Source organism: Mixophyes fleayi, chromosome 1, assembly GCF_038048845.1.
Source record: "Mixophyes fleayi isolate aMixFle1 chromosome 1, aMixFle1.hap1, whole genome shotgun sequence".
NCBI classification, from domain to species: domain Eukaryota; kingdom Metazoa; phylum Chordata; class Amphibia; order Anura; family Limnodynastidae; genus Mixophyes; species Mixophyes fleayi.
In genome coordinates, this window is record NC_134402.1 from 64,735,452 (window position 1) to 64,748,123 (window position 12,672).

At 41.1% G+C, this 12,672-nt stretch overlaps 1 protein-coding gene across 1 annotated transcript in view; it reads right to left on the reverse strand.

The window, feature by feature from the left end:
* SCFD2 (sec1 family domain containing 2) overlaps window positions 1–12,672 on the reverse strand; it is a 408,506-nt gene that overhangs the window by 8,443 nt on the left and 387,391 nt on the right. Inside the window, exon 8 of the mRNA XM_075195616.1 lies at window positions 1,866–1,985. Within this exon, the coding sequence (XP_075051717.1) occupies window positions 1,866–1,985 (120 nt within the window). The remainder of the gene's footprint in view (window positions 1–1,865; window positions 1,986–12,672) is intronic.

The following is a 12,672-nucleotide window of genomic DNA, read 5'->3' on the forward strand; positions in this document are numbered from 1 at the left end:
TCTTAGTAACCGATAATCCTTTACTACTCCCATTCATCTCTAACTCCAGGAGAAATTTATCAACCAACTGAGGCTATCTTCTCTCTGAAGGTCACCTATTGACTCCTCTACAATCCAGTTTCCTCCCTCATCTCTCTAATAAATCCATGAATCACTGCATTTATGTTTCTCAAGTTGTCATCTTGTCTGCTGCAAAAGTGAGAGGTCGCCCTTCTAATAATAAAAGGTGAGAAAAAATGGACCTTTGAGAGTATCAAAATAGTTGTCAAAAACCTCTCTAAAAATAAAGTAAAGTGCTCTACATTCATCTCTAGTTCTTGCTGTAAAGTTGAAAGCTGCATGCATTAATGATCATGCTAATGGAGTTTCATATCTTCAAGTGTAATAGGAGCATTAATACGTATCTAATTAATTCCATTAGACATAATCAGAGGAATTACAGTCTAAGATAAAAAAAGGACATTACTATAAACTGAACTCTTCATATAGAGTGTCACCAGTACATTTCATGACCCAAATAGGGAGAGGTGAACTTGTCGCAGAAAGAAATATCAGAGCAACATTTTGCTAAACCTCCTCGGTCAGGGGGATTAAACAGCAGAGCTAAGAGTTCTATTTTTGTTCAATGGGATCAACTCAATCTTTAAATTTGCTTTTAAACTTATGTACACTTGACATAAACGTGTTTATGGATTTCTGAAGACAGAAAAATGTTTCCAGCTCCTAATCCTATCAGTGATGTGAGGCGGGACACTCCCCCAAGATCACAGGTCCATCTCGCTGATTAACATAGTCAAGGGGATTATACGCTATTTACCAAGGAATGCCACAGACTTAAAACTTGATGAACTAATAATTTTAGAACACGGTTAGGTCAGAAGAATCAAGCTAAAAATATGTATATTTTAAAAGTAACAGTTCAAATCAGACCCCTTACAAGGATGTGCCCCTTCAAGGCGACCTGGATCCACTTGCTGTCTATAGACTGCCTCCACAGTGAAGCGTGTTTAAAGAGAATGATTGTTGCACGTATCCACTCAGTTCATAAGTCACCGTTACAAATCTGGATTGTTTGCAAGCACATACTTTACTAGACATTTAAGTAGAATATACTTTGTAATGTTTTACCTTTGTTGGCACAAATGGTCAGAATTCCACTATCCTATATTCAATAAGCACAATTCATTAGAAACAGAGGAATGCCTTATAAATTCCAAAATAATATAATAGAGCATACAAAACTACATATGTCCCCCCAGGGGTGTAACTGTGCACAGCCAGGCCCCGACTGTAGTATTACTATGCAGCCTGGCAATACACACAATAGAGCAGAGTGTATGTGTAGGGGGAGGTCTGCCGGTTACAAGAGGCAATCTGCTCTGCTCTATTAAGGCTGCCCTCACCTCCGGGCCTTGTATCGACCACACCTCCTGCGCCCACAATAGTTCTCCCACCATGCCATCCCATTCACAGTACCTCATCATTAGGCTAGTAACACAGTTTTACAGGTTTGGTTGTAGTCTGCAGTCTGGTCACGTCATGTGACCAGGTGATGTCCACCAAAATCACAGATGTAATCAATGACATCTGATTTACCAGTGTATAGGAAGCGTTACTAATAAAACAGTTTCTTACTGTTTTTGTCACACACACTGTCAAGGACTCACCTGAGAATTCTAATCTAGAATATTATGATTTCATCCTGTACATCTCTTCAATTTCCCACAACGTTTTGCACTCTGCCATCTAGGTTTAGTGTGGCACACACTTTGCTGTCATTCTACTTGCAGGACTCCTTACCATACTGCTCGGTTTTTGAGTAGATAATCAAAGATATTAATGCAGCACAACTGATGGGTTAGTACCTGAACGCTAGGCTTGAGAGTTGATACGAGGTCTTTTACCATCCGCACTTCTGAAACAGTGACTCCACCAATCACAAACAGGATCAGGAGGGAGGAGTCCCCGGGATGTGGACGGCTTACCTGGACAGATAACAGAAATGACAGGTTTGTAAGTTCTATGTAGCTAGCAATATGAAAACTTGAACAAAATGCTACTAAGCTTTTACAATAATCATAATAATAGAAATAATAATAGCGCAATTAATTTAATAGCTAAATTGTAAAGTATTGTATATAGACATGTAGCAAAAAAATAAACTACTTGTGCAATGGTGTTACAGTCCTACAATAGATATCAATACATACAAGATCCACGCCAGTCTTAGGCTTACATAAATGACATAGCATCCTGGGCATAGAGCCTAGTACCCATTAGTGGAAGAAGGATACCTCTGAATGCGGAGTCAATCTGGCACTGGTGTGTGAGGTTATAACAGTATATACCAATGTAACACCTTGCAAATCACAGGTCTATTCTCATTCAGAAAACTACATCTCCCAGAATGCCTCTGGGAAGTTCATTGCAAATTGCATCAGCCAGTATGGGGTAGACAAACTGTAAACTAGAGCCCCAGGCTGCACACTAGAGCCCCAGATTGTAGTAGAAGTATACAGAGACAGTCAGACACTGAAACAAGTTACTAAATGCCTGTGAAAAGGGGATTTTGGCGCCAGGATGTACTAGAAGGCTCCAGGATATTCTTGGGGAAAGGGGGAGGAGCCAAAAACGGACTGCTGGATGTTATTGGGTAGTTGCTGTTAGTTGTCCTGTGTTACTGCTGCCTGGGGTCATGGAGGATCTACCCACAAGGAGCCATTGAGAGCTGGTTGCTGGACTATTGCCTTAAGCAATGTTTGCAGCACAAAGTTCCAGCTTTAGAAGCCAAACCAGAAGGAAGCATCTTTGGAGTAAAGGAAAAGACCCAGCCGTGACACTGCACGTTAGCTGAACTTATATAAAGACAGATACATTTATATAATAGTTGTCAACTCTCCTGGAATGTCCGGGAGATTCACGAATTTCTGGGAGTTCTCCCGGATCATACCCACTTCGATAGTGAAGTGGGTAGGGGTGGGACCTAGTGATGCTATTTACCCGTCATTGTGGCTTTACCCCTTGTTTTAATAGACTAAAATGGTGGTGTCCATTTAGGGGGTGGGGCCAAAATGATTCGATTCGTCCCGCCCCCACACGCCCAGCTCACCCCGGGATCTCCCAAAGGCCGACACACAAAAGTTGGCAAGTATGGTTTATATTTTGACTTTTGCCTCTCTACCATTCCACTGGACCTGTGGAATGCTATCTTACACTATTTCTGGGGTGCCCCGTTACTCCAACATAGAAACATTCACGTATGCATCATCTGCTATAGGTGAATAGTAGCTGCAGCAGGGCCGTACTGGCCATCTGGCACTTCTGGCATTTGCCAGTAGGGCCGATGGCTGTATGGGCCGGTCCGGTCCCTGCGCTTCATGTCCCGCAGCTTTTTCTTCTTCTTTTTTTTTTTTTCTTTTTAACTTCCGCGCGGCTGCGCGATGTGACGTCATGACGTCACGCAGCCGCCTAGGAGCCGTCAGTCTGTTGAGCGCGCGGGGTTGTTGAGGTGAGTTGGTGTGTCCGGGGGATAATGACAGGTACTGCAAGGGAGGCGAATGAGTAAAAATACACGGAGGAAGTGATTGACAATGGCTGCAGGGGAAGGGGGGGTGTGTGACAATGGCTGCAGGGGGAAGGGGGGGTGTGTGTCAATGGCTGCAGGGGGAAGGGGGTGTGTGACAATGGCTGCAGGGGGAAGGGGGGGTGTGTGACAATGGCTGCAGGGGGAAGGGGGTGTGTGACAATGGCTGCAAGGGGAAGGGTGGGAATGTGACAATGTCTGCAGGGGGAAGGGGGGGTGTGACAATGGCTGCAGGGGGAAGGGGGGTGTGTGACAATGGCTGCAGGGGGAAGGGGGGGGGTGTGACAATGGCTGCAGGGGGATGGGGGGTGTGTGACAATGGCTGCAGGGGGAATTAGGGGTGAAAATTTCTGTATGGGGGCAATGGCTGTAGAAGGGGGAAAATAAAAAATGGCTAATCTGTGTGGGGGACAGTATATGACTATAATGTGTGTGGGGGACAGTATATGACTATAATGTGTGTGGGGGCACAGTATATGACTATAATGTGTGTGGGGGGACAGTATATGACTATAATGTGTGTGGGGGGACAGTATATGACTATAATGTGTGTGGGGGACAGTATATGACTATAATGTGTGTGTGGGACAGTATATGACTATAATGTGTGTGGGGGACAGTATATGACTATAATGTGTGTGGGGGGACAGTATATGACTATAATGTGTGTGGGGGACAGTATATGTGTGTGGGGGGACAGTATATGACTATAATGTGTGTGGGGGGACAGTATATGACTATAATGTGTGTGGGGGGACAGTATATGACTGTAATGTGTGTGGGTGACAGTATATGACTATAATGTGTGTGGGGGACAGTATATGACTAATGTGTGCTATTAAGTGAATGTGGGGCTGTTTGGGGAAAATTAGGTATATTTATTAAATGAAATTATGAATTATTAAATGCCTGAGATGGTTGTGGGAAATGGTTATTTTTATTAAATATAAATGCTATTTAATTTCTTGCTGGGGTTGTTTGGAGGGAGGGAAAGCGATTTATTTATTAAATGGGAATACTATTAATTTAATGTTGGGGCTGGTTGTAGGGAAATAGGTCTATTTATTAAATGTATAAACTATTTAAAGTCAGGGCTAGTTGGAGGGAAATAGATGTATTTATCAAATGTGAATACTATCATTTTAATGTTGGGGCTGGAGTAAGGCCTAATTTTAAAACGTGGGTGTTATATTGATTTAACACCGCTGCTGGTTGGAGTTTTCTAAATTTTATGTAACCATTTTTTTTTCCAAATAAAGCCCCCAACATTCCAGGATCCAGACAAGCAGCAACTGATCTAAAGACACCAGCGGCCACAAGTAAAGACAATGACAAGACAGGTAAGAGAGACCAGGACATTCTGCCAACTGTCCTGAAATTGGTGGGTGACTGTCCCGCTTAGTCAGGATTTGGTCTGACTACAAGGACAGTTGGGAGGTATGTACTGCTTCACATTGTACTGCTTGTGAAGGCAGAACTGTGTGCACCTAATAGTAGTGCTCACAGTATTGCCTGTGTATTTGTTGAAAATGTGTCTAATAACCATATTACATCATAGTAGTCCCCCTGTCTTAAGTGCCTAGGGCCCCCTGAGCCTTAATCCAGCTCTGGTTAGCAGGAGGGAGCGGATAGCTACTCCCAGTTCCTGGATAGGACACAGCCTGCAGAGCAAGCCGAGGAGCTCTAAGTCTCATGAGATTTATTAATCTTGTGAGACTAAGTGCTTCCCTGCTCACTCTACAGGAAGTTTCCACCCTGCTGGATGTCAGCAGCATCAGAAGCATAGATAAGTGCAGTGGGCTGGGGGTGTTGTAATGTGTTTCTGGGGTGGGGGGTGGTATGATAGGGAGGGCCTGATAAATGTAATGTTTTATTATAATGTATGTATCAATGCCCCATGTTGACCACACCCTCAACATAATGTGGGCACGCCAGGGCTGATTTTTAGTCCCAGTCCGGCCCTGAGCTGCAGTAACATAAATAGGAGAAATATCAAGTAATAAACTGCCTACCCATTGGCTGGGTGCCCATGACACTGAAGAGGAGTCATGGTTCCCATATCAATTTCGTACCAGGGATAAAGCCATTTCAAGCAGACACATGTACACTTTGTTTCACAAGTCCTGCTCTGATACACAAAACATTTGAGCCCCACAGTCTCATTGACTAAAGTCACCAGTTTTTGAAGTTAGGGTCATTCAAAGACATCCATGACCGGGCTAAGTTAGCCTAAGCTAGCAAGAATACATTAGTCAAATATTGGCTATATTATATACAACATCTTGCTAAACCTCCTCAGTCAGGGGGAGTTGTCCTGTCCTGAGATTTCACCTGGATAGACCTGTACTGAGGGTAGACCACAATCTGTTAACAAGGGCTGGCAACCCTACTTTTTGGCACAGGTGTGCAGAATCTGGCATGCACAGGTATTAAACATTGCATTTACTGAGCTCAGACCACATGCATAGTACATTCTATCGATTGTTTTTGTTCTAGAAGCCATTGTTTTCTTGGAAAGGTGAAAGATTTCACAGTATTGCAAGGAGAAATGTGTCTATTATCTCTTTACACGTGATGCGTGCCTACAGATTTTCCAAACACTGCAGCCTATTGTTAGGGAAACTAGAAATGGTCTGATTTCCACAAAGATTACTGACTTATGCGTAGCTGTTACTGGCCTTGTTTAGATTATCCAATAAGTAAACAAGAAGAAAGTAGGCCAATACCGTGATTTAAATTGATCCGCAGGTTCGTACTTATAACTTGAGAAAATAACTGGTTCTACTGGTTTCACCAAATATAAATGAGGAGCGATAATGGTTACACTGGAAAAAAGGGCTTTAAAGAACCTCGTAGCATAGCCGGATTAAGGGGGGGGGGGGGCACAGGGGGCACGTGCCCCGGGCCCCCCTCTCTCTGAGGGCCCCCCACCGCCAGTATGATGATTTCAGCACCCCCCCCCCCCCCCCGCCTGCATTGCCCTTGCTGTGCCGCCCACATTACCTCCTCTGCAAGTAGCAGTAAAGCGCACCAGACATCCCTCTCACCGCCGGCGTGGGGGGGGGGCCCCCGCCGCCTGCATTGTCTCTGCTGTGCCGCCCGGCGCCTGCATTACCTCCTCTGCAAGTAGCAGTAAAGCCAGCGCAATAGACATCCCTCTCTCCGCCGGCGGATACCTGATATAGATTTCACACTTTTCAATTTACAAAAAGGAATGAAAAGATCTTGAAGATTTCTTTTTCTATTAAAAGATATTGAGAAAAATTCTCTCTACTGCAAATGACAAGTACTAGAGAACAGGGTTATTAAATATAAATCTAGCCATGAGTAGAACAAGGGGTGGGAAAATACTGATAAAACATCCCTATTGGCCACACTACGCTCACTTTATATATTACTTAAAGCGCACCAGACATCTCCCCCCCCTCCCCCTCATTGTCTCTGCTCCGCCGCCCACATTGCCTCTTCTGTAGGTAACCAGCTGTCAGCAACCGCGGCCATCTGACAGCTGACGCATGCGCCCACTCTTAGCAGCACCGCGGCTGCTGTAAAGCCTAAAATGTCTGAAATGGAGCTGCTGCGCATGTGCAGATGCAGCAGCTCCTCCTCTGCATGAAGACTTCAGAGAGACAGTAGGTGAGTGTCTCAAAAATTATACTAAAACTAAATATATATAGAAAACCCTTAATAACATGGGTATTTCTTGAGTAAATATGTAAAATGTAGCCTTACAACAATAAGAGTATATATATATATATATATATATATATATATATATATATATATTCTGGCTACATTTTACATATTTAATCAAGCAATCAAGTAATTATCATGCTATGAAGGGTCTTCTTAAATATGATTATTTTTTTTATTAGTAGTGTTTCAAAGAATATACATTAAACATTAATATTAGGCTGGTAGAGAAAATTGAGTGGCAGATTATATTTTATTAATCATTAGTAAAGTAATTACTGAAGCCATATAGTTATATTAAAGTTTGAATAAAATTGTAGTACAAAATGTATAATTTATATTTATATTTATATATATATATATATATATATATATATATATATATATATATATATACACATATTTATCTAATTTAATTAAAGCTTTAATATAAGTGTCAGGCTTCGATAATAACTTTAATAATGATTAATAAAACAGAGGGTCCTGCATGATTATTACACTATATATATATATATATATATATATATATATATATATATATATATATATATATATATAATATATATATATATATATATATACACACAGGGTGATTCAAAAGTCGCAGTACACCCTTTTATTTCAAAAACTCTACAGGAAATTGGGAAACCTGAATACTCCAGTAAGGTATGGGTGACGTGGTCTATCTTTTACGGTATGTACCAAACATGGGCGCCATCTTGAAATCGGCCCAATTCCTGTAGAGTTTTTGAAATAAAAGGGTGTACTGCGACTTTTGAATCACCCTGTATATATATATATATACACATAGATATGCACATATATACATAGCTACACATACACATATATATATATATATATATATATATATATATATATATATATATATATATATATATAATTATTCTTTGACAGAAATATAATTGAAAAAAATATATAAAAATATTATTTTCACTATGTGTATTATTTTTGCATACAACTATAAAGTATTTCTTTCCTGACCTAAATACTGATTACGCTATTTTGACCCAACTACTTATAATACGGGACTGCTCAGTAACTATTTTGGAGGGGTGCCTTGAAAAAATTATGGAGACTCTAAGGGTGCCGCAAAATGCAAAAGTTTGGGAACCACTGCCTTAATTTTAGATCTTAGGGGCCCCCCTCTCTTAAGTGCCCCGGGCCCCCCAAAGCCTTAATCCAGCTCTGCCTCGTAGTAGGACTTTTTACTGACTGACAAGGCAGAATTTATGGCACAAGCTGGCGGGACCATATGGGAGCCCCAAAAATACATTTAGGTTGCATATTCCACAGAAAGAAAACCTGCATAAATTTTCTACTTCAATGTACTTTCAATAACATGAAAATTGTTCCAATATGTGTAATTATATACATAGAAATTGTGCTAAAGTAATACAAGTATAAATTCTAAATGTGGGATCTTTGTAGGCCGCGGCTCACAGCCTGCCCTGCGTCTTATGGATTCATTTGAATCCAGGAGGCACCATTGGGGTGACTGTGCTGCCGGTGGACTCAAGGCTGCTCCTGCAGCCCCCCCCGCTGGCCCGCCGTAGATCAGGGACACACTCTAGGACTACAGTGATCTGGAGCGGTGAACAGAATGCCGCCAGAGGAGACCCAGATTCCCACTGGACCACCAGCAAGAGGTAGGAGATGTTTTCTTGTTTAAAATGCATTTAAACACATAGAATTTTATTTAAAATGCATTTAAAGAACACGTAGGAACATACACTTAACTCATGGGACCAGGAGCTCCCACCATTATATACTTATTAAGTAAACAAAGATTTTATTTATTAATACATTTTTACATCCCTCGACACCTAGCACTGGGGGTTAACCTATTCTGCACCGCAGCACCGTGTACTAACCCTTCTAATGCTGCTGAGGCCATCTTGGGGCTTTAGAGGGGGATCCAGCCACAGTGGGAAAGGAGCCCCCTATTGCTACACTGTACTAATGGGGATCCTGCTACTTCTACTATCAAACTCTAGTCTGTGGCTTCTTGCTTGCCTCCATTTCTGTCCACAAATCATAATAGTGCCCATATCAAATGCAGCCCTGTCCATAATCACATGAGTGTACAGGTCACTGCCTCCCACAAGATCAGCACATTCATCTCCCACTGCTGTGAACATTCTGATTACCTGATTGGTTAAGAAACCACACAGAACAACAAGATTAAAACTGAATACAATAAGCTGATGAGACTCTAGTCAAACACATCATAAAACTCATTCAAGAAGAAAAGGCATCATAATATTTATAAATGCTTATAAAAAAATTCCCATACCTAGACAATACAAAAATAGAATTGCTAAAAATAATACGGGCTCCTCTCCCCTGGTTAAAATGATTTTACTAGTAATATTTAGTAGTTACTTATGATTATGTATATATATATTATAGGAGTATGCTTATGCTTCAAAAACTTTAGCCTGTTTTTAATAAAAGAAATTACAGTGTTGGTGTAATTAATGTCTCTAAATCAGCAGTAATGCTGAACAGGAACTTATAGGGGGGTATTCAATTACAATTCGCGGCTACGCGTATAAAGCGCCATTACGGTAGCACAATATCACGGAATCCACAATGTTGCAATACTGGGACCCGTGCGGCCACGAATCGTAATTGATTATGCCCCATAGATTGGAGAATAATGTTCATCTTTGTTGAACTGTTCCTTAATATCAGTAATAAGATCCAACTTAAGCAGCTACTTATTTATACACAGTCAATAGGACAGATAAACTTGTAACATCATAACTAAATTGTATCTCTTATACCACACCCATTACAGACCTAGAGGGAGAGTTGATTTGACGCAAAATGTCTCTGTAACAAACCGCAGACCTACAGTACCTTGGGGCGATGTTCTGCCTGGAATCTCTGCTCATTTTTCCTTGCATGAGTGGAGATTCCTACCGTAAGTGCTGCCAATGTGCGCAGCCCTATATCTCCCCCTTAGTCTCCTATTTTGAGATGCCTGCGTCTCTCTTTGTAGATTTTAGGATATCTAATGCCTTCACATTTCTGCTATGCTGTTAGGCAAACAAAATGATGAGCTCGGACAGAGGCATGATATCCCAACTTTATGGTATATTTATCGCAGCTTTTCTCCCTCCGGACGACGAGGCGTGGGATGACATGAGAGACTGGGGATAGGCAAAAGCTCCATATCCACCAAACTTAAAGAAACCTCTTATAAAATCTACTATCGTTGGTATTATACTCCTACTCGACATCACAGCATGTTTCCCTCCTCTTCCCCTTATTGTTGGAGGGGTTGTGGCCACAGGGGAACTATGCTCCATATATGGTGGACCTGCCCAATTATCTCCTCCTTCTGGGATGCGGTTTGTGGCATTCTAAACTCTCTATTTGAGGCTCCTGTTGCAAAGGACCCCTGGGTGTTTCTACTATGTTATCCTCCTCCAGAGCTTGACAAATTTTCCAAAAAACTAGCTTCACACATACGGACAGCGGCTAAATCCCCTAAACTGGAAAAACTTGTCCCCTCCCTCTCTAACAGCCCTTAAAAAACAAATCTGGCATGTCGCTGCCATGGAACAGATTACCTATTACATCCATGATAGAGGCCATGTTTTTAACCAAGTTTGGGCTCCATGGCAGTTTGTGGAAAGCTCGCATCCCCCCAACAATTAGCCCCGTGATAAGGACCCATGTGGGGTTATACGCTTTGCCCCCTTACCTTCTTGAGTCATCTACACACTCTCCACCTCCTGAGTTCTTTAAAATCCCTGCTTTGTGGTCGCCCCCCCCCCTCCCCTCTGTCTCCCTTCTGCCCACCCCATTCCCATATTTCACACTTTCACTACCGTTACATACAATTTGATACTGCATATAAAATTGTAAAAATGGTTGTCTTTCATTATAAGCTTCTATGTACATGTTGATTTGACTGTTCTGACTGTTTCTATACGTCTGTACAACAATAACACAGTGTTATTCCCTGTATTTGTTTATACGACCAACCAAAATAAAGAATTTAAAAAAAAAAAAATGATGAGCTCAGCAAACCCAAGTAATGATAGTATTGCCATATATCTAAAAACAAACAAACTAGAAACGTAATTCCCATTTCTGTTATAAAAAAAATATGGCAATTAAAATGTTCATGCCCAGTGGTTTTATACTTTTTGCCCTTATCATAGTAACACTAATTGAATTTTTATGCCGTAAAGTATGAATAACAGATAGGGAATGACTGGTTCATGGGGCACGGTGGCAATTGTCCTAAGAGTCTTCTCTCAGATAATAGGACCATCTGGAGTAGTATGAACAACAGCAAAGACTGGACAATAACAGACTTGTCAATCCTCCAGCCGTTACTGTTCTTGACTGCTCTTCAGCTACCAGACACAGGTAAGAGAATATGACTCATGTACTCACAGTTCAGATTGTTCAACCAATGCTGTTACATAATGAGCACACACTGCTCCTCCTGTCTAATAGGAATTTGCGGGCAATGGTACACACAGCTTGCAAAATACAAGTAATTATTATGTTTGTGCTACTCTGGTAAACAAATAATTACTTAGTATTTAATAAAGATCCTTTTATCTTCTAGGGATAAACATGTGGATGTTGTTGTATAATTTAGATTGAGGTAAAGTAATGCGTTCTTCATAACATGTATGAAAAGAGATAAACAGCAGAAGACCATTACCCAGAAACAATAAAAACCCATTTACAATACAGTAGGATTTAAACTCCTGTAGAGTAGCTGGATGTATTGAGGAAGTTCAGTGACGGGAACCCAAGTTTAGCGCACAGCTGAGCTCTGTGACATTTTCGTAGTCATCTAGCAGCCGATGGAATATTTTGTAGGATGTAATAGAATGGTGAGCATAAAGCGAATAAGGAACATGTGTATACCTCTGGTACATCGTGTACTTACTGAGTGGGCGAGCGCTGACACTCCTGGTGCCGTCTCTTTGTTGCGAAGTGTCAAATGTTTCAATAGTACAGAATATATAAACACAATGTTTCCATAAAGGACTAAATTAAGAGAAAAGTTTTGTTTTATTTTCAGATTTGTTACTGAAATGTTATGAATGAAGATGTAAACTGCAGAGTAAAACAAAGCATGCAAAGTGATAAAATGTGTTACATAAACATACATTGCATAATGTCTGTATATATTGTTCCCTATTTTTATTTTTAACTAGACCTCAAGAAAAATGTGTATTTTTTATGCATGAAGCATAGCACTGGATCCACAGGTGGCAGGGGCCGGTCCCATAGTGGGCTACCTTGGACTGGATCACTGGGCCACCTGCATTTTTTTTTTTTTTAATGTTCTAAAATGGGCTAAAATTTGCCAGCCCTCCCCTAACGGGGAGATGAACAAT